This window comes from Furipterus horrens, unplaced genomic scaffold (genome assembly GCF_987537825.1).
Source record: "Furipterus horrens unplaced genomic scaffold, mFurHor1.1.pri manual_scaffold_10, whole genome shotgun sequence".
Taxonomy (NCBI): Eukaryota; Metazoa; Chordata; class Mammalia; order Chiroptera; family Furipteridae; genus Furipterus; species Furipterus horrens.
The window spans coordinates 37,869,819-37,892,796 of record NW_028327180.1 but is presented as its reverse complement, the minus strand read 5'-3'; the positions used below and the strand labels follow the sequence as shown (position 1 = coordinate 37,892,796).

Below are 22,978 nucleotides of genomic sequence, written 5' to 3'. Positions count from 1 at the left end.
TCACCTGCTATCCTGCAGTTTGAGTATTTGTGACCTCTCCCGTTCTCAGCGTTCAGTTTAGTGTGTTTTTTGCCCACACCCCAAGAACACGACCAAACCCAGCTCTTGCATTCACCTGAGTGCTGTTAATTTGTTTCTGACCATCCATTCCTCCCAGCCATCCCTGCCCCAGGTGTGTCAATACCTCCTAGCCTTCCCAGGACATGGGAATCTGAGCTGCTGCCAGTCTCATCCAAGTCTCTCATAAAGATTGAACATTATACTCCAAACTGGTTTCATTTTCCTTTATTTTTTAAAAAAAGCCCCTAGGTTCTATGGCTTCCAGGAAGCATCAGAGAAACGCAAGTGCCATTTCTGTACACTTTGTAAAGCAACACCTAGATGCACACGCCGCTGCCAATGTCCCAGCGGCTCTGCCTGCCCAAACATGGCTGCCTGGCCTCTGCCGCACCTGTGGGCTGAGACGGGGCTTTAAGGCGCTTGTCTCTTATGGCTCAGTGGCACTGAGCGTGGACACCAGAAGCCCCAACACCAGGCAGAGCCCTGACCCAAGTGGCCACATGAATGGCCACCCCAGGCTGTAGGAACACCTGCGGGCCATGCCGTCCAAGCTTTGGTGCAGGATTTTGGTTGGGGTGCCGCCCCCACTCCATCTTCCCCTTTGATTTGCGGAGGCCCAGGGCGGGTTCAGCCCTGGCAGCAATGCCCCACCGCTCCCCCTCGAGAAAACGGCCTTTGGATAGAGGGAGACAAGCTAGACTTTATGACACTAAGAGGGCTGCTGCGCAGGACGGCACAGGTGGCCGGCGCCTCCAGATCACACTACTCACTTCAGCAGACATGGCAGGAGGGGCGCAGGGAGGGCGGCCGCTGTTTTCTTTTCCTTGTTTTAAATAGTTAATGCTCTTGGAAGGGAGGACTAGACACAGGTGTAGAAATTTCGGCCAAAGTCTTATGTGAAGGAAGTAACCCACGTGGGGGTGGGCAGCTCAGGGCCACAGTCTATGTCCTGGTTGAGGGTTACCCGGACAAGCTTCCCGAGGTACTGCAGCAGGAGGGTGTGGGATGCCACCACCAGGGTTACTTGTGTCTCTGCAGTGATTTCCTCTTTCTCCTCTTGAAGAAACAGCAGCACCTGGATGGGGTTGAGGGCGTAAAAAGTGGGCATGGGATGGGGAGGGGCAAGTTAGGTGTGGGGTGGGAGGGTGGGGTACCAGCTGGGCCTAAGCCATCTCTATCCCCAGATGCTGCCCTGGGTCTTACTTGGTATCATCTGCCACCTCTACCTCTGCGGGCGCTGTGATGGGGGCATTGGAGTGACCAGCGGTGGGGTCATCTGCATTCAGCTCCCCATTGGTGGAGTTCAGCGCCTAGGTGGGTGGGTAGCACGAGAGTCATGTGGGCCGTGATCTCCAACCCCCCGCCAGGGCTGTTAGTGTCCTTGGCCTGGCACCTCACCTGGTTTTTGCTATACAGCTGGGCTTTATCCCTAGGCTGAGTTTGCGCAGGCAGGTCAGTGTGAACTGTGCCGATGGGCGTTGGCTGCAAGGAGTGCAGGACAGGGTGCTGAGGCCTGGCACCACTCTACCCCATGAACCAGGGTTTCACCTGAATCTGCGCCAAGGCTCTGGGTACTTGGGGCTTCCTCCAAGTCCAAGCACAATCACCAGGTCCAGGGTCCCACCTCCTATATCCAGGGGCCCCCACCACATGCAGGATAAAGCACCCCACATCCACTGTCCTGTCCCGCCTCCCCCCATGCACAGGCCCCACCCGCTGACTTCCAGGATAAAGGCTGCACATCCAGGGTTCCACCTCCCCCATGTCCAGGGACTCCCCACATCCAAGGCAAAGCTCTCTACCTCCAGAGTTCTTCACTACATCCAGGGTAAAACCCCCATGTCCAGGACCCGCCCCCACGTACCAGGGGCTTCCCTGCCCAGTCGTATTCATAGTCAAACACGAAGCCGCTGCGGTCAAAGAGGTCAGTGAAGAGCTTACGCAGGTAGTCGTAGTCTGGCTTCTCAAAAAAGTCCAGACGCCGCACGTAACGCAGGTACGTGGCCATCTCCTCTGAGAAGAGCCGACAGGGCTGGTGGTGGATGTGGGAGGCGGACATGCAGGGGAGGGGGCTGGGCAGGGGGGAGAGCAGAGGTATTGAGGGCAGGGAGCACTGGCCGAAGGCTGCCCTTACCTGGGAAGCTCTCACACAGCACCTCAATGGGCGTGGCCCGCTTGGTGTCCCCGATCTTCTGGTAGCGCTCCTTGAGTGTGTCCGCCTATGGGGAGAGTGGTCAGTGCCATCACTGGGAGCCACGATGCTCCCACACCCCCACGCTTGTGCCCTGGCCCACCTTGAGCCCCTGCCAGGGAAGGCTGCCACGCAGGAAGTACATGAACATGTGGCCCAGTGCCTCCAGATCATCACGGCGGCTCTGCTCTGCGGGGGAACAGCAGGTCAGCACGCTCCTCCCACCCCTCCAACTCCCGCCTATGTACCACTTACCCTTCCCCAGGTGGGTGTTGATGCTCATGTAGCGTGCGGTGCCTGTCAGGCTTTTGTGCTCGCGGTACGGGATGTGCTTCTTGGTCTCGGGGTCGATGTACTCCTTGGCCAGGCCAAAGTCAATGATGTGAATGGCATGCTGCCGCTTGCTACCCGGCCGCCCCACCAGGAAGTTCTCCGGCTTCACATCACGGTAGATGAGGCTCTTTGTGTGCACATACTCCATGCGGGTGATCTGGGGGGGTGGGGGGGGGCAGTGTCCCCATCAGCTGAGGCCCTGCACGGCCCCACCCCCAGGCTCTACCCCCACCACTCTCCCAGCCACGGTCCCATTCTGCCTCGTAACCAGAGGTCCCACAGCCCAGACCCGCACCAACTGGATAGCGATCATGAGCACAGTCTTGAGCGTGAACGTGCGGTCGCACAGGTCGAACAGGTCCTCCAGGCTGGGCCCAAGCAGCTCCAGCACCATGGCGTTGTACTTCCCACAGGGGCCGAAGTAGTAGACCTGAGGGACACCCTCTGTGGGCAGAGCATTCACAGATGCCTACAGGGGCCGGCAGCAGGAACCCACTGCCCCTCACTGGTCCCTGCACCCAATCCACATTGCCCCTCTGCCCCTATCTGGGTACCTGCGGTGCTGAGCTGCTTGTAGAAGCGGTACTCCAGGTGCAGCTGCGGTGCCCGGGACTTGATGGGCTCCTGGAGGGACAAGGCAGATGAGGTGAAGGGTTACCTGGGGCATAGCATGCCCCCTCCTCCTGCCCCAGGCCCCACTTAGAGGGGTTCCATGTGGGGATAGTCTCTGCTGTTGGGGGGAAGAACCTGGACTCACCAATTTGATAGCTACATATTCATTTGTATAGAGATTCTTTCCTGTGAAGGAGAGAGGAATCAGCACAGCAGGGTCACCTGGCCCCCAATTCCCACCCCTACCCCCCGTAGCAGGCAAGAGACCCTATATGACCTATCACCTCTACTGGGTACCTCCTGTTCCCCAGCAGTCCCCCTTGAATTTGGCCCTGTCCTCCCAGGTCCTGGGAGTGAAAAGGATGCCTGCAATATACCTGCACCCCTTCAGGTCCACATCTGCTCTGTACCCTCACATCCTGGGCTTCCACCCTCTTACTGCTGCCCCTCCTCCACAGCCTCCATTCACCACCCTCTATGTGTTCCAGATCCCAGCCCCCCACCAGTACCACCGAGCTCACCCAGGCAATCCTCCTAACCCTACCTCCGCCCATTTAAGCAGCTACTTCTAACTCCTTGGCAGGATCTTCCCCACAAACACACCAGCATTCTCTAATTCTCCCATCAAAAAGGGGACCGAAGACATCCACACTCCCTAAGTATATCCCCCTTCTCCCATTGCTCCATCCCCAGGACCCCCATGAGTATAGTCCACTCAATGCAGACAGGAGGTGGCAAATAGCCCACACCAGTCCATATCCCCCCTCCAGTACCCATCCAGTGGGTCCTTCCCACTAGTGGACCACACCCAGCCTCCCCCGCGACCCCTCCCATAGTTCATCCCAGCACCTTACTCCCCCAGCCTCCCCATGATCATGGAGTAAGGATCCTGGGCCAGAACACTACCCCCACCCCATGTTTGTCATGACCTGCAGAGGATTCATCCCAGGTACCCTTTGTCCTCCTCCTGCGCCCCCACCCTGGTGCTGAGATCCCCACCCCCACATCAACTATGTCAGGTGAGACCCTGCCCACAGTGCCGGCAGGCAGGAGAGCCCAGGCTGGCTTTCCCAGGCAACAGAACTCAATAGATTAAGGTAGCGGACCTGTACCCCTCTCAGGTTAGAGGGGCAGGCCTTGCCGAGCCCACCCACCAGGATCTCCAGGTGCCCACAGAGGAGGAGCTAATGTGCCAGCCTCACAGAACTGCACAAACATGAGTTCCAGAACCTGAAGTCCAATTTCTTCACCTGTTACAGTCTCTACTGCCAACAGAGCCCTAGACGGTCCAGCCACCACTGACGCTGACGGGTGACCTGCTACGTAACTAAGGAGCAACCCCCGCCTCTCGTGTGCCTAAGTGAGTTACTGTGCAGTGCTGTGTACACCCGCACTACCCTCCCTGGTCCAGTGGCCCTTCCCAGCATTGTCCTGTCCTGACTTTGTCCTGGCAGCACCATGGCCAGGTCCTGTACACCATGAACATGGCCCACACTGTGTGTCCGCACCACGAGGCCTTACCTTGCTTTCTGCCTGCTGCAGCGGGGCAGCCTGGGTGACATCTGCACTCTAGCTATTTCTGCCCCACCCACATGGCAGCAGATACCAGTGCCACACTTGTCTCGGTCACTGCCCCATCCTGGTGTGCCCTGAGGTGTCTACATCACTGGGGCACCGGCAATGAGTGTGTCTTCTGCTCTGCCATGGCTATTCTTGGGCGTTGGTTTCCAGGTGGTTCATTCAGCTTTCTGACTTTCTCAGAGCCCTTGCACAGCGTCCTGGAGTCTGCAGCAGAACTGGAGGCAGCGACATCTCACACTGAACTGTCGTCTCCCCCACCCCAGCAATGAACTTCTCCCAGTAATGCTTTGTGGCTCTCAGAGAGCTTGTCCAGCCTGTTACATTTATTCTGGAAACACTTGTGAGTTTTGGCACTCTTACCATCAGCATTGTTTTTAAACCTGTACTGTCCAATCGTTGCTCAAGCAGAGACACAGCTGGCCTCTGTGCCGGTTTGACCAGCAGCCTCGCTGAACGCATTCCCCTGTACTTGGTCACTGATATTCCTCTCGCTGCCACACAGGCATGATCGGGGGCTGGTCACAGTTGTGTTCCTTCTTTCCCAATCTCTTTACCTTTCATTTCCAGGAGGTGCCCAGCTGTTATATAACACAAGGCTTTTCACAGACACCAGTTAGCAGGGAAAGAAAGCCTCCTTCTAGTCCTGGTTCCTGGGTTTTGATAAAAAATAGGTGTGCCTCTTGTGTTCCCTGCCACCCCCCCCCCCCATTTTATTATGGAAGTTTTCAAAAACAGAAATGCAGAAAGAACTGTGCAGTGAACAGCCACATCCTCATTGCCCAGATTATGCAATGAACAATTTGCCACCTGTTCTGTCGCATATCTATCGCTCATGAATCTCTCTCATTTGTAGATATATTTTGAAGTTGCAGACATCAGTACCGGGCTCCTAAATACTCCAGCCTGCAGGTTAAGTTTAATGTGTACTTATAGTTCTTGTTTATCCCATGAGAGGTGACAGTTACCTGCGAAATGAACACATCTGAAGTCTGCCATCTGACGAGCTTTGGCTAACACATGATCCTGTGTGACCCCCACCCTTATTAAGACACAGAACATCCCCACCACTCATATCCCTTCTTGGTCCACCCCCACCTGCACTGAGGTGGAATTGTCTGGCGTGTTCTCTCTTCCCTGGCTCCTTTCACATGGCACGATGTGCTCAAAGATTCCTATGCTGAGATGTGTCCACTGTTCCTGTTGACAGCTGAGTGGTGCCCTACCCCACCGAGGGGACATACCCAGTTAACACAGGGACACTTGGGTTGTTTCCAGTTTTCTGTTACAAGCAGAGCTGTAGTGAACATTGCCTGTGGGCCTTCCTGTGGGGAGACCAGTCACTTCTCTTCAGAAGCTTTGCTGGCTTGTGCTGCAAATGTGGAGCGTAACTCAGATTGGTGCCTTCTGTGCTCCCTGGCATTTGTCTGTCTGCTTAGGTAAAGTGTCTGTTCAAATCTGTTGCCAATTTTTAATTAGTATATGTCCTTTTATTATCAAATTGCCCTTTCATGAATCCTGGACACCAGCGCTTTGTCAAATGGTGCTCTGAAAGTATTTCTTCCCAATCTGTATCTTGCTTAGTCTAGCTCTTAATGTTTTGTGATAAATGTTTTAAACATTCATGAAGTCTAACTGATCCTTTATGGTAAATGGTCATTTTATTCTGTGTCTTGGTAAAGAAACCTCATGTTCTGACTGCATGTAAGTTCCAGGAGAGCCAAAGTCCTTGGAGTCCAGCCTGAGTTTAAAGTGAGTGCATGTGTGTGCACGTGCGTTTCTGCACACACAGGCACTAAGGCCTGTGGGTTTAGACTTCTGAAGGAGTTCCGGTGCTCTGCGCTCTGAGAGCCTCACCAATGCTCATGTTACCAGTTTCAGCTGTGGGTGCAGAAGGTGAAAGAATCTCCCATCCCTGGCAGAGAACAACTTCCAAGGGGCTGTGAGCAGAAGGAAGATTCCGGAATCCGCACAGATGGGAAGACAGGGATGCAGTAATCCAGATCAAGGAGGCTTCCGTGAGCTCACCTAACCTTAGGCTGAAAACCCAGAAAGCCCACACGTTAAAGTAACGCCAGTCCTTGAGTAACATCTGCTCTCAACCCGCCCTAACAAAGCCAAAATCAGTCCCTGATGGAGTCAAGATAAGTCACTGGCAAAAACCTCAACCCAGACTTAAAAGTTGGTGACATATGGCACCTCTACAATGTCCAATATATAATAAAACACTACTAGACACATGAACAATGAGGAAAAGAGGGCTGTAACAGGAAAAACAAAGCCAAAGGGACCACACACATGGGCATTTATAACAGCTACAAGTATGTTCAAGGATTTAAAGAAAAAAATGGGCAAACTAAACAAGCAGATGGGTAATCCCAAGAGAGAAACAGGTGAGTCAAATGAAATAAAAAATACTGTGTATGAAATGAAAAATTCACTGGATGGCTCCAACAGCAGATTGGACAATGAAGAGAAAAAGAAGGGTGCATTTACAGCAGGGCAATAAAAACTGCCTAGACTGAAGCAAAGAGAGAAAAAGACCAGAAGACCATGGAAAAGAGCTTGAGGAACTGTGGGATAGCATCAAACACTCCTAACATGTATAATTGGAGTCTGAGAATAAGACAGTAAACTGAGGCAGAAAAAAATTAGAAGAAATAATGGCCAAAGCTTTTCCAAATTTAATGAAAAAGTGTCACTATACAGATCCAAGAAGCCCAATGAACCCCAAGCAGGATAAACACAAAGAAAACCACACCTAAACAATGCAGAATTAGAACCTGAAATCAAAGAAAATCTTCAAAACAGAGAAAGACACATTATATAAAGAGGTACAATGCTCAACACCGGTCACCAAGGAAATGCAAATAAAATCCAGAGACACCACTTCATACCCACTACAAGAAAAGGCCTGACAACCCTCAAATGTTGGTAAGAATGTGGGATACCCAGAACTCCCACATGCTGCCTGCTGGAGATTAAAGCGTACAATTGCTCTGAAAATCAATCTGGCACACCTCCCTTGTGGCCCAGTTCTTTAACAGAAACACTCGTACACAAGATTTGGAGAAGGATGCCCAGGGCAGCTTTATTCACAACAGCCAAAATCTGGGCACGGTCATACAGATGGACAGAGTATCAAAGAGCAACTAGCTACTGACACATAGGACAACATGGATGCTCTCAAAAACACGCTGAGCGAAAGAAGCCAGGCAGAAAAGAACATGTAACTCAATTTTCAAAAAATTGTTTCAAGCCAAAAGCCACTATGCCCCACAGCCCCTAACACATGCCCTCTCATCTGTTTGTGCTGACCTTAACTGTTTAGGATGCTGCTCCCAAAGCCTAAGAACAGAACCTATGATGCTGAGTCCCCAAAACCATACAGGGCACCCTTCCCTAGGCTGTAGATCAAGACTGGGCCCAGGGACATGTGTGTGCATTCTCATGTTTGTGTGTGCCTGTGCAAGCACACACACATGCAAACCCTAATGGGGAAGCAGTAGAGTTGACCACCATGCTTCTTGGGCCCTTTTGTGAGGGCCAGGCTGGTGCATGGTGTCACATGTTCTGGGGAAATGCCCACCTCTCCCTCTCCCACTGGTCTCAGTTACTGACACAATGGCCAAGTACCCACCCTGCATGACCCTCCTGCCAACAGAGAGTTGGGCCCTAAACTGATATTACAGAGGCTCAGTAAACCCAAACCCGGGGTCGCCCACAGCTCCTGAGAGCCAAATGCTGAGCAGGAGCTGAGCTTGTAAGTGCTCCAGTTTAGACATTGGCAGGTTCTATGTCAGCCCTCCTGTGTGTGGGCTCAGATCCCTCAACAGAGCTGTTCCTCAGACACACAGGGGCAAGGCCAGGAGTCTACCCCTCTTACCCAACCTCCTCCTCAAGGAACAGAAACTCACACACTTACCTGTGTCCTGGTTGCAATGATCAGGGAGGCCATCTGTGAGTGACCGTGACCCCATTGGGAAGCATTCCCTCCACCCCAACCCCTGAATGCAAATGAGCAGGGCTCACCTAGCCGGAGCTCCCCGAAGTTGCCACAGCCTATCTTCTTCCCGACCCGGAAGTTGGGGCCCACCATCAGGACCCCAGAACTGGTCCCCGTGCTCCGGACGCTGTGGCTGGTCCGGCCGCCAGCCTTGGACATTCTCCGGCCCTCCTCCGACTCCCCTTTCCCTCCTTTCTTGTCAAAATCCATAAGTTTGTGGTACCCTGGCCTCTCCACGGTGACTCTGCTGCTGTACAAATCCTGGGTCTGTAGAGACCAGAGGTCACGTGCGGCTCTTCGGGGCTAGAACACCATGGTGCCTGGCAGACTCCCGGCTAGTGAGACGTGGGTGCTCGTGAGGGCCAGGCCGTGGCACTCATCTCAGTGGCCTCAGGGTCGCACACAGGGAGAGGACACATTCTGTTGACACGTCTCGCTGCCTCAAATCTCGTGGCTCCCAGCTGGGGAGAAAATAGACACACTGGTTAAAAGACTGAGACCCATCCATCCCCCTGCCCACAATTCAGCCCATGGACCAGAGCACTGCCAGAGGAGGTTGGCACAGCAGGATGGCATTCTGGAAAGAACTCTGAAGGCACATGTATGACTTGTGACTTTCTGGGGGACAGAGGGACAGAGGCCACCATGAATGCCATGTGCCCAGGTAGTAAAAGATGAGCATTGTGTGCTAGCCCACAACAGAGCTTGAGGTCAACCTCACTGTGAAGGCTGATAGCCAATCAAGTGACAGAGGCCCAGAACCAGGCGGAGAGCCCCAACCTGGATGCAGAAAGGAGCAGGAGTCACCCTGCACAAAGACCCTTCTCCCAAGCCAATGGGTTTTTCCTCTGAAGAGGGAAGAGGGCAGACTGCACAGCACTCCTCCTCCCCTCACTGATCCAGGGCCTGGCCAGGTACAGATGTGAGTAGTAATGACTTGGACACGATGACATCATGAGGCCTCAGAGGCGAGGACCTCAGGGGTATCTCAATCCATGACATGGGGCTCCCTCACCCTAAGGCAGTAATGGAGCCCTTGGGATGACAAAAGGGGACAGGAGTAGGAGGCCTCTGAGAACCAGGCCAAGGACAGAACCTGCTGTTGGCCTTTGGTTATGGTTCTGGAAATGGCTAGCCCCGAGCCACAAAGCCAGAGGGGCAGGTACTCCACAGAGGGGAATCCTGGCCATGTGTTCAGAGAGCAGGGACCCAGAGGCACAATACACACATACACCTTCCTATGCTCTCACACACGTGTGTGCACACCCCCTCCTGTGCTTATACACTCGCATACATGCACACCCTTCCCCATGTTCACACATGTGTATACCTCACATATGTCCACTCTCTCCCATGCTTGGCAGTCCTCTCCAGAGGGGCCGTATGCATAACCTGGCCGAGGAGGTGCCTGACTTGCACATGACCCTTGGACCTGAGCAGAGCCAACATGGAGAAGGGATATGGCCCTGCCCAAAACGGGGGATCCACATACGTGCTGGATCCACCTGGCCACCACAGGCTGCAGGGAGACAGCAGCCAGCCAGGACTAGAAACTGCGGCACACATGCTGCCCCACCTGAGCCCGCAACATGATCCCAATGACCCCTACTGCAGTGCGTCCGGGCCCCATGCAGCCCCTTACACAGGACCGATGTGCAGCCACTGGGAGGCCGGTGAAGGGCCTGGCCCCTCCCCAAGGACACCAGCCCCTCCTCACCCCACAAACAGGAACAGCCATCCCAGACCCAGAGGGCAGCAAAGACTCCAAGTGCTGTGGAAGGCACTGCCCCACCACCCACCAGCCACATGGGGACATTCTGGGTCCTCTCCCAGTCATTCTGAGCCCGATTGGACCTGCAGGGGGATAGCAAGAGTGAGTCATGCAGAGGACTGTTGCAGGGGACTGCAGGGAAGAAAGCCCAAGGCAGGGCTAGGAGCAGAGCTGAATGCCCAACCCAGCACACCTGGGTGGAAGCAGGTGCCCTAAGGCCTAAGGGGAATGGAGTGTCTGACCTCAGTTCAGGCCCATAAGTTAGAAGTAATTATCCTGGAGGAGGGGCTTCCCATTCATTATTAGGTCTCAACCACACCAGCATGGCCCCCACTTCCACCCTCCCCAGCCTCCCCCAGAGGCAGGCCCTCCAGGGGCATGGGCCCCATGTGGACCCTCACAACCAAATTCAATTCTGTGCTGTAATTACCCCCAGAAGGCCCCTGAAAACTGCTGTCCCACCCATGTCCACACTGAGAGGGTCTCACAGAGAATGCTCCACTTCAGGGCCATGCTCCTCTGTCAATGCGCACCTCATGTGAGTTACCTGCCCTGTTCTTTTTGGGGTCCTCCATTGTGTCAGGGCCAGAGGCTGGCTCCCCTGCAGGGGCCCCAGGAACCCCATTCTCTGATCCTCTTCAGTCAGTGATGTCATAGTCCCTGGCTAACATCACCAGCACAGCCCCAGGGCAAGTCCGAGGAAGGTGCAGGCAGCCTCCCATCTCGGGTGGTGGCCCCTGTTGTGAGTGCAGCCTTGGAAGCACCCAGACTCAGGTGATCCTAACTACAGCCCCTTCTAGGCAACTCTGAACATAGGCGTTCCCCCACCACAGGAGCCCAACTCTGCCTGGGCATCTAGGGACACACAGAAAAAGGGCCTCCGCCCCAGAATTAATCCAGGTCCAACAACATGGCACCCCAGGAGCCATGATGAGGACCCAGTGTGCCACCTCCTGGCATCTGCACCCCACTCCCCCACAGGGACCCAGGCTAGGGAGAAATGCCCACCCTGGGGCCACGCAACATCATATCATGACAGAGAGGAAGGAAGCGCCCCATGATAATTGCTCAGGAACCAGCTGCCCAGCCCCTAGGGACAAGGTCACTGTTGAAAAAGGTTAAGCAGAAATGGGTCTTTATGCATCAAGTTACATACCAAGGGAGAAGAAACGGCCACACCTGGGGGGCAGAGGGAGCGTCATCAGCAGGCAACATGGACATGGGACTAAATGTGGCAAGCAGGTGGCCTGAGGTTACCTATCAGTAATCCAGGGTGTGGACATCAGTCAGTGCTGCCCCAGAGGGCATGCAGAGTTCCTGTCTGAAGTCCTGACCAGACCGGATGGAGGAAAAGAGGCAGGCCTGTGAGAAGGGACAGCTGTCACCACACCCATCACTGCAAGGTGGAAGAGACTCGTCAGCCCTCTTGGGAGAGGGCCAGAGACAGGCGATGGTCACGAGGTGGCATGCTGCTCTCACACCAGTCAAGGAAAGCAGGCACAGCCACGGGGGGCAGTGAGCCCATGAGGAGCAGAGGGGATTAGCACTTTTCTTGCATGCTTTCAACAGATTTGAGAGATTTTCAAAATTAAGATTACAAAAAGGCAAGGCTGCTACTACAAACTCTGCAACCTCAGACCATAGCAACCAAAAGCCAAGACCAACCGTCTAGGTCGTAAAAGTACATCTCCCGGACAAGTGCAGACACGGCAGCAGCCCTGGTATGTAGCAGCCCTGGAACTGGCTGGCACTGACTGCAGGCACCGGCTGTGACTAATGACGGGTTCCACAGAGAACCTGCTGCAGTGCTGCAGAGAACACTGGAGGGGACTGAGTTCACTGGGCAAATGTTGGTAACTTGGGTTGGGTAATGGGTCCACGGGGGGGGGGGGGGACTACTATGCTCTCCCACATTGGGGCACATCTGAGAATTTCCTCCTGGATGACAGTGAAGAGGGAAACCAGGCTCCTGCCCTGGGATATAATGCTTGATGACAGACACTGGTGCTGCCACCTGGGGCTGGTGCACACTGTCCTGGACAGAGCATGTCTGGCACAGACCATCATCTCAGAGTGTGCTTCTGACAGTGCTGGCTTCTCTCCACAGGCCCTACAGACACCTGGTCAAGCCCTCATCACACAGGTAGCTAACTTAACTACCTGTCAAGGGGGCAGGGATGTCCTACCCCATGTGATGGTACCTGGTCAGGCCAGACCCATCCTGGGCACTTCTGCTACCCGGTGTAACTATAGTTTCAGCACTGTATCAGTCCTTGCTGTGGGCTGAGATGTGTCCCCAAGAAGGTAATTCCTAACCCCTGGTGTCTGGGCACATGACCTTCTCTACAAATTAGGGTGACTCCTATCTGTGACTGGTGTCCTTATCAGAAGAGGAGACAGAAATGCACAGGAAAGGAAAGCCATGTGAGAATGGAATCAGAGACTGGAGAGAGGCGGCCATAAGCCAGAGAACTCCTGCAACCACTAGAAGCTGGAAGAGGAAGAAAGGCACTGACCCCTCCCAACTCCCCTGGAGCCTCAGTGGCGAGTTTGGCCCTGTGACAGCTTGATCTTGAACTTCTGGCCTTGATGGACTTCTCAGTGGAGATGCCTGACCAGCACCCCAACAGGAAGATAAGAGTCAGTCAGCATTAGTGGTGAGGAGATATGAGGACAGTGGGGACCCTGACGAGACAGGTGACCAAGGCACGCCCTTCAGTGTGAAGAAAACACCAGGAAACCTAAACTGGGGACATCCCACAGGGCATAGCAGTCCAGGCCCTCCACACAGGGAAGAGGGAAAACCATCTCAGCCAGCGGGGCCTAAGAGATGCAACGATTGAGAGTCATGTAGGATCCTGATGGGGTCCTGGGGCAGACAAGCCATCAGGGAAAACTGAGGAGAAGGCCAAGTAAATATGGACTTTACTTATTAATGATGTCTCAGTCCTGGCTCATCAGCTATGATGAAGGTACCACACGGACAGGTGTGAGCAGGGTGTGGGGACACGGCAAGCTACATCAGCTCCACAGTAATTCTGTAAATCTAAAACTGTTCTAAAATAAAGTTTATTTAAAAAAACCCAAACTTACAATCTCCTCTGGTGGCCTCTTTCCTGCCCCTTCTTCAACCACATGCACATGGTGCCCACTCATGGTCCCTACTCATGTCACCTGTGAGGCCACTGCCCCCAGCCCACTGCACACCCCACCCCCTCCGCCATGAGGCAGCACGTATGCAGTCACCATGTGCCTGCCCCCTAACAATGAGCTTCGCAAGGACACAGCCCTTTTGTGTGGCACCATGTAGGAACTCAAAGACTGGTGAATAAATACTATAAAATAGACCAGCAGACCCAAGAGGAAGTGGGCAAAGCCACACAGGAGGTACAGACAGTTTCGCAGACACACATTGCTCTGCCTTTCTAGTACAACATGCAGATTAAAGTAATAGAGATGCTCTCACCTCTCAGCCTGTTGGGGTTAAAAAAGTAACATTCAGTAGCGGTGAGAGCGTGAAGAATGGGGACTTTGACTTTTAAACAGAAACACTGACACTTACGTAAATGAGGCTCTCTATCCAGGCCACATAACCAAGAGGTATGGCAGAAGCAGGACTAGTGACAGCCATGCAGGTACAGCCCTGTCCCCACCCCCTGCAGGGTGAGGAAACAACCCATGTGCAGAAAGGAAGTGGCAGATGGTGCAGCCCCACAAAGCTGTTCCTGCAGGTGGGCAAAGCCCAGGAAGTGGTCCCCCGGGCTGGGGCTCCAAGGCAGAACCGCCCTCTCCACCCTTTCCAGGCCTGAATCCACTTTCCTTCCTCACAGTGAGCACAATGAAAACAATACTTTTACATTTCCTAAACTCAGCCACAGTGGGGAAAGGTGGGTGGGGAGGGCGTTCTCAGCCTTCCACCTCCCCTCTCAGAGCTGTCAGGGTGGGGTGAGTCCAAGCAGGTGCAAAGCTCAGGAACATGTAGAGTTGACCTCATTGCCAGAAACTCTGGTGGAATCTACACATTGGAGGGAGTGAAAGGGCCCCCAAAACACCTGCAAACTGACCTGAATGCATGGAAAGTGACACTGCCTAGCTTCCCACTTTTACTGGGGTGGACCCAGCATCACCTCTAAGGGCCAGCCCTGCTCAAGGGACCTGACCACTTACAGGAAGGGGACAGGACCAGCCAACTCCATTGGGATAAGAAGATACCCTTCAAATCAGACACATCCCCCAGAATTGGACACGTCACTGGACTGAGGACCAGGCCAGGAGGATGGCCGCTTAGTCAACGCCAGAGATGCTGGGCAGCCATCCTCCCAGAAGGGCAGCACAGCCCAGGCCCAGCACATTTGCCTGAGACCTCACACCAACACCCTCCTATGAGGCCTCCCTCCCAGACTCCATCACAGAAACCTCACTCAGAGCTCTCAGAAGCACCACTTCAGGACTGGACCACAACCTGGCTATAAGCTGATAGGCAGGAGTGGGCACAGCCTGGGACAGAGGGAGCCCACAGACACTCCCTAGGGACATAGGTCTATAGTGTGCCAGGTTCCATTTATAAACACACTTGTGTTTTCAGGTGTCTTGAGGGATCTCAAGAATAAATGGCACCCACCCTGTGGGTGTTGAGTAGTTGTTCAAAAGCAGTCTTTATGCTTTGCTGTAAGGTTCATTTTCTTCAATGTGCACGCCTTGCTTTTGCTACTTAAAAATACCAAGAACAGGATGTTGGTTTTGTGGTCTCACTTGCCAGGACAACAGGTCCTGGTTCCTTGAGTCACTTGAAGACTCAGACACACCTCCTTGGGAAAGTGGTCAAGGGTGCCTGGTCATAAAACTCGCCATGACCGAAGGCCACAGGCTGGCACGCTATCTGTCTGTCTGTTTGTGAAAGTCTCAAAAATTGCAGGACCCAGCGCAGCACCACTGCAGCCACTGGTGCACTAGCACCAGCTCAGACCTTCTGACTTTCTGGAAAGTGTAGGGCAGTGGAGAGGTGGGGTTCTGAAAACCTTTCAGGGTTCTCAGACTCTGAGAAGGCAGAGCTGCCATGATAAAGGATCAGAGCCCAGGACAGAACTGACTTAAAGATAAGCCAGGGCACAAACGCTGAAATATGAATTGAGGGGACAGGGGTTGAGGGATATGGAGAAGTGGACCCTCAACCATGGGAGGCAGGTTATAAAATGGTGCAGCCACTGTGGGAAATAGTCAGCAGTTGATCAAAAAGTTCAACACTAGGGACTAATAACCAAGCAACCCAGCTACTCAGTGGGGCACCCAAGAGAACTGAAGACACATGTCTACACAAACCTGTGCATAATGTTCACACAGTATGATTCACAAAGCCCAAAAGGTGGACACAGCCTAAAGTTCCATCACCTGATGAACAAATAAACACAATGTGCTCCATCCACACACTGGAATACTACTCAGCCATGAAAAGGAGTGAAGCACTGACACTACAACATGGATGGACCTTGAACACATGATGCTCAGTGAGAGAAGCCAGACACAAAAGGCCACAGAGTTCGTGATTCTATTTATGTGAAATGTCCAGAACAGGCACATCCACAGACACAGGAAGTGGATTCACAGTTTGCCAGGGAATGGGGAGTGACTACTAAGGGGGTCAGGTTTTCTTTTGGGTTGATGGAACACTCTGGAACTAGACAGAGGTGGTTGTACAACACTGAATGTACTAAAAGTCACTGAGGTGTCCACATCAGTAAATTTTATGGTCTGTGAATTATGTCTTAAGTAAAAAAGGAGAGTATATAGTACCTCAATAAAGCTGTTTAAAAGTCACAGTAAGCACTGGCCAGTTGATTAGAGCACTGTCCCAATACGCCAAGGTTATGGGTTTGATCCCTGGTCAGGAAACATACAGGAATCAACCAATGAATGCATAAATAAGTGGAACAATAAACTGATATTTTTCTCTCTCTCCTAAATCAATTAAAAAATTTTTAAATTAATTTAAAAGATTCATAGTTAAGTGTGGCTCTGGCTGGCAACCTGGAGAACAGGGATGGTCCCTGTACAGATCAAAGTTCAGCCACACCTCCTGCCCTTGGGCCCACGTTGAACAGGCTTCTGTCACAAAGGAAACAGAGATGTGTACCCACAAAAAGTAACAGGCATAGAAACTGTCCAGACAGTAGGGAGAGGAGTAGGCGCTGACTCCTGGCTGTGTGAAAACTTGACACCAACTTGCCAGCCTCAGCCTTTCCCAAGAACCCTGAGTGAAGCCAGAGGGTGCGTAGAGAGCCCCCAAGCCACCCAGGACAGGTTTGGTCCCCAGGTCTAGGGGTGACGAGCTCACACAGCACACCCAGTGCTTCAAACCCGGTCAAGAACTGCGTAACTCCTGCTCTCCTGTGCAAACATGAGGCTCACACACATCTGTAAACACACAGGACTCCTGCTCACCTGTGTGTACACAGGCAAACATCAGGGAGCTCAGGGAGCCGGGCACCCCTGGGCACACTCCGTGGGACACCCTCCTCACACTGGTAGCCTACACAGCTCTGGTGACCAGTTAAAGACCTGGAGACCCCAGAGTTGCCCAGCCCTATCTCTGGCCACAGATGCGGCAATGCAGCTGTCTCACACTGGTGAATAGGCAGCAGCCCAAATTTGGTCCCCCAATATCAGCCCAGGGGCAGAACAGCCTCCACTGCCCAGAAGGCTGCATCAGAGTTACCTGAGGTACAGCTAAAAACCCAGATTTCCAGCCCACCCCCATGATGCTGGTGCAGGTGGTCAGGTGGGGCCTGAGGACGTACACCAAACAATTGGCCTAGGTGCCACCACTCAGTTGTGAGGTTCCACCTCCCCCCTGGCCAACCAGCCACCCACCCCAAACCAAAACCTGAGTCCAGCACACCCAGCCAGGCATAAACATGCAGGCACCCTGTTACCACTAAAGCCTAATAAGCAACAATTACTTTCTAGTGTTAGTGTATCCCACTCAGTATTTGGGACATACTTACATCAAGCAATCTTGGGTTGTTTGTCTGAAACTAAATTTGGCTGGGCACCTCCCCTGCTGTATCTGGCCACACCTCTACAAAGCTGCTCTCAAAGCTGCCTTGCTGCTGGCACCCAGCACCCTTGGGCAAAGGCCTATGCGGGGAGCGCAGAATCCACAGCAGGGCTGATAGACCTACCAGCAGGACCGGCTGGTCACAAGGACACCATTCCTATTCAAATCTGTGTATTTCTTAAAACCAAGAATTCCCAATGAAAATTTAACATCCAAATAGCGATGAACTCTCAATGTAAAATACACAGAAAAAAGAATAAGCTATCTCTCACCCATTACATGTTTAAATATATCAAGTTAAATAAAATGTCTTAGAATGACTTTCACCTGTTGCTTTTTGCTTTTTAATGAGTCTACTGACATAATGTCAAATACCCGTGTGGCTCACATCCTGGGCTACCAGCATCACCAGGAGGGTACCTGTCTCTCCCAAGCAATTGTCACTGCCCATGAGACAGGTACCATCGCGACCATATCAGACAGAGAAGCTGAAGCCTGTAGCTAAAAAGCACCTGGTGTTCCCCCTGCAGCTGACCAGGCGAGGGCATAAGCCACAAAGTGCACTGGAGCCAGCGGAGCAGGACCCTCAGCTTTGGAAGGAGAGCAGCAGAGCAGCTGTCCTGTCCATTGTGCTATGTGCCTGTCTCTCTGTAAGCCTCTAGCCCATAATACCTACTCTCCAAAGCACCCAGTGAACTTAGGAAAACTTGAGAGGCACTGGCTTACCTGAGGAATGGGTCTAGAACCCCTTGCCAAGGCCTCTGAGCTGCTCAGCTCTCTCCCTGCGGGGTGGTCAAGGCTGCTCCTTGGGGCAACCACCGGGTGCCCACTGTCTAGCCCAGCAGAGCCTCATCATGTGCCCACCAGTCTGGCCTTGCCAGGACCACAACAAGCAGAGGCCCCCATGACAGATAAGTCACACTGGCCGGCTTAGGGTTACCTCCAAGACAAGGTCCCCGTGGAGGCTGGGGGGCCCTACATCGACACTGCCCCAAAACTCCACAGCCTCAGAGAGAGATTTCTGGATAAGTGAAAGGTTACCTTTAAATACAATTTTTAAAAGACTCTAAGGTGCATCACAGACCAATATAAGGTCATGGCACATAAGAACATATTATACATATTTCTACCTTCTAAACAGCGATCACCCACTCCAGGGACACCTCAGACCCCACCATGACCCAGGACAACTCAGGATGAGTTGGGCTATCTTGGGCACCCAGCCTGGACCTGCTGCTGATGGGAGAGGCTCTGGGCAGGACAGGCCCCAGGACAACAGGCAGCTCTCCCAGTCTTCTGAGAACATTCTGCCAGACTCTCGCTTCTGGAGGGGGAGCTCCTGAAAGGATAGAAGTCCTGCCCTGCAGAGCCAGGCACAGTGAGCCCTACATTCTCTGGCCCTCATCCACTGGGGTGATTGTACCTCAAGTAAGCAGTGCTTGCCCTGCGTGGGAACCTTCTCTCGCCTGCACATGCTCTGCCAGCCTCAGTCCACATGCTTTTGTGGAGTTTGAGGATACATCCTAGGAGCACACTGCATCCTACATCTAGTGCTCTACTTCATTTGACTTTGAACATAGGTCAACAAGAACTTACAGCAATGAGATGCTTTTTACCATTACATGGCCTCCAAATATGAATACTGCTGAACTCCTAGATGAAAAAGGACCTATCCTGAGGGGACTGGCTTGAATAGGAGGAGGCTCTGAGGAGGGTACCCCAGACAGGATATGGAGAGGGACTGAGTGACAGGATAGCAGCGGGGGCATACCTTGGACTGGGCCCCAGAACCGTGGCACACTGCTTACCAAGAAACCTCATCAGAGCCAGATCCTCCTCACTCCAGCGGGCCACTCAGGCCTTGGCTTCCTCATCTGTGCAATGAGGACTCAGGAGGGTGTCCAGCAAAGCTCTACAAAGCTCCCAAACAGGGAGGGGACAGATGTGGAGCTGCCTGAGGCAGGGGCCTTCTAGGCTAACCAGGCCTTGGCTCAGGAAGCCACAACTCTGCTAGCATGGAGATACACCACCTGTAGGGACAGTCCCCACCAGGCAGCCAGAACTCAGGACAGCAAGGCTTCCATTGGGCATAACAGTGGCCACTGACAGAAGATAAAAGCTCCCATTACTGCTTTTCCACCAGTACCAGATCCCAAACACACGCCAGGGTCCTTCACAAGGACCTAACTTCCCCCTCAGGGTTAAAACAAAGGTAGCTGACTCACCCAACATCATGGAGGCCTGAAGGCTGGTGGCCCCTGGTCACACTGTAACCTGTGCCCAGCTCTAAAGGTGCCCCACCTCTCCTGCGCCTGGTTCAACTCCCTGCCCTGCCCATTCACTCCTGGGGTTTCAGAGCCCAGAAAGGGTGTACCAAGACAGGGACCCAACCCCACCACAACTATAGCAAGGAAGAACCCTACTGCTCCTGAGTGGCCTGGGGCAGCTCCTGGGGGCCCACAAGGGGTGGCAAAATTAACCACAGGACAAGTGGTATCCCAGGGGAGTTGCCACTGTCCCTAAGCTCAGACCCACCAGTAAATCCCCAAGGACACAAGTGGCTCCACAGCTGTCCAGGATGCCTCTTGGCTGGCTGGCTTCCCAAATTACTGGCTGGCATGCTGGCTCCCCCAAAGCTAGGATGAGCACATAGGAAGGATTTCAGTTTTAAAAAACCTCACCTGCTTCCTCTTACCACCCAGACATAATTACTAAGTAATCAGGAGGAGAATCAGATGGAACCAGAACCAGTAGTTAAAGAACTCAGTCTGCACAGAGTTCCTGTCACAGAACAGGAACACCCAGAGCCAGGTAATGAGATGCCCGTCACCATCTGCTTCAGAGAAATTAGAGGGGCTGGAACCAGACAAGAACCCACTTTACAAGAGAAGGGCTGACTGCCAACGGTGCACGTTAAAACCAGACCCGTGCTGTGCCATCCCCTACTGCTGAGTCCAGCTAGCTCCTTCTAGAGCCTCCCCACCCCTGTGAAATGGTCACACCTCCACCTGCAGCAGACACAACTGGCCCCCTAAGCTGGGATCAGGCCCACCTGTAGTGGCCCAAGCAGCCCTCCCGTTCCATTCCTGAGAGACATGGCCAGAGAACCCATGGGAGCAGGGGGGCGGGGCAACACCTGGGGCCCTGGACAAGCGAGGGAGGCCTGTGAGATCAGTGTAAGCATCTGGGGACGCTGCACCAAGCCTCTGCTCATCAGCCTGCAGAGCCCAGAGCAGTTCCCTTCTCAGAGAACAATTTGGTGGAGACACAGTGAAAAACAGAAACTACTGGCAACCACAGCAAACTTTCCCCTTTCAAACCTGTGGGCCTGGCTCACAATCTGTTCTTCACAGAGGTGACTCCATCACTTGTGGCAACCACCCCTTCCCTGATCAGAGCATCTCCCGGCAGGTGGTTTTCCCCTCCATGGAAGCCTTTGTGCTTCCCCACTCCTATCACTCCCACAAGCCTGGGATGGCAAATGCCAGTGAAGCCTGTGCATGCCCCCTACCCTAGCAGGTACAAAGGATCTAGGGAGCCAGAGCACAGCAGATGAAGCACCACCGGATGGACATGCAGCCACCCTTGGAGTCCCAGACACTGGCCAAGCCTGGGTGTCCCCGTGGAAGAAGCTGGAGAGAAAATGCCAGACTCCACACAGGACACCCTCCAGGGCCATTTTCTTCAAACAATGCCAGGAACAACTCAGATGCCCCAGAGCCTCCTGGGACGACAACCTAACATCACTGCAAGGCTTTGTCTTAGGCCTCCAGCCACTAACCCCCAGAAAAAAGTTGGGGCAGAGGGCGCAGGGGAAGCACTGTCCCAAGTAGGGCAGGGATTAGTGGTAGGATCAGTGTGGCCGGCAGAGGAGGCGCACAAACCTCCCACCTCACCTCTGGGATCTGAAGTGTTTCCAGAAAACAAGGTTAGTGGTGAGAGTGGAAGGCAGAAAGCAAGCCAGGCTGAGAGCTTGGGAGCTCCTGAGCAGCACCCTGCAACAGGTCACCCCAGAAGAAGGTCCCTCCTTTGCTACACACCTCTTCCCCAACCAAATCCTTCCCACCTGGCTCTCCCTGATAGACCTTCAAGACTACAAAGAGGAGGAAAGTATGCCACTGCGGGGGGCACGAAAGGACCAGGTGGGCAGGGACAGGGGTCCAGGTAAGAGAGCTGGAGTGGCTGTCACGGGGAGTGGGCAGTGAGCTGAAGCACTGGGGGATGTGGAGTGGGGCTAAGTGGACGGTGGGGGCAGCAGGGTCTGGAGCCGAGAGGTCAGTGACGAAAGCATGTGGGCCTCGAATGTGTGTGTGTATGAGAGGTGGAAAAGCTTAAGTTTGGGGGGAGTTCCCGGGAGAGCAAGATGTAGAGTGCAGGGAGAAAGGAATAAGAAGTAGGAATCTAAAGTACGGGGGTTCGTGGGCTGTAGGTGCAGTGGAGTCCGAGTGTGGGGATCAGGGAAGTGTTGAGGCAACTGTTCCGGACTGCGGGGTCACTGGGAGTGAGTGTTAGTAGGGTTCGAAGTGCGGGGGTCCGCGGGTTGTACGAACCCAAGAATCTGGGGTGCGGAGGTCCAGAGTGTGGGTTGTAGCGTTAGCGGAATCCGCTGGGTGTAGGGGCGGCGGGTCCGGGGTCCGCGGGGGTGGGGCCGCAGGGCCGGGCGCGTGGCCGCGGCAGCCGGCGAGGGCGCGCGCGTCGTTACCTCTCCGCCTCCGTCTCTGCCGTGGCCCCGCAGCCAGCCGGCCAAGCTGGGTGGCCCGGGCTCGCTCAGCAGCGCAGCGCCAGCCGCCGCTCCGGCTTCGGCGCCCGCTCGAGCCCCCGCTCCCGCACCGCTGGCCTCCGCATGTTGGGAGCGGGCCGTCCCCGCCGCGCGGGCGCCCGGCTCGCCCGTCTCGCAGCGTCGCCGCGGCCCGCGCTTACGCCACCAGCGTCGCGGGGAGGGCGCGGCACCCACTGCGCAGCCGCCGCCGCCGCCGCCGCCGCCGCAGGGCGCGCGTCAACGTCACAGCGCGGGGTGGCGACCAGCGGCGCACCCTCCGCTTTGCGGCAGCAGGTATCGCCGATCGACGGCTGCCGCGCTTTGCGGCCGCTCGGGGGTGGTCAGGCCGCTGCCCGCGGGACCACTGGAGTCCCACGGCTGCGGGGGAGCGTGCGGGCCGAGAGGGAGCCGTGCCGTGAGCACCCTCTGAGGGGCGGTTCTCCGCCCACCTGAGCTTATCCAGCCGTTGCCATGGCAAGGCGTGGCCGGCCGCCCCGCCGCTCTTCTGTGACGTCACGGTCTCGCCACTTGATGTCATGGCCGGGCGGTGCCAGGGGCGTGGTCAGCTCCGGTACGGGCTGACTTCCGGGACAAGCGGCTGGAGACGGGCTGGG

General features: G+C 54.3%; 1 protein-coding gene across 1 annotated transcript; it reads right to left on the bottom strand.

Annotated features, from left to right (window-relative positions):
* Positions 1–270: 270 nt before the first annotated feature.
* Positions 271–22,528, bottom strand: CSNK1G2 (casein kinase 1 gamma 2). The gene is made up of 12 exons (XM_090289207.1): positions 22,308–22,528; positions 8,807–9,241; positions 3,342–3,382; positions 3,139–3,208; positions 2,880–3,028; positions 2,507–2,741; positions 2,355–2,440; positions 2,195–2,279; positions 1,925–2,073; positions 1,459–1,542; positions 1,264–1,370; positions 271–1,135 (listed from the first exon to the last, which is right to left on the bottom strand). The coding sequence occupies exons 2-12, from the start codon at positions 8,988–8,990 to the stop codon at positions 1,081–1,083; spliced, it is 1,245 nt and encodes a 414-aa protein (XP_090145333.1). The 5' UTR covers positions 8,991–9,241; positions 22,308–22,528; the 3' UTR covers positions 271–1,080.
* Positions 22,529–22,978: the final 450 nt, after the last annotated feature.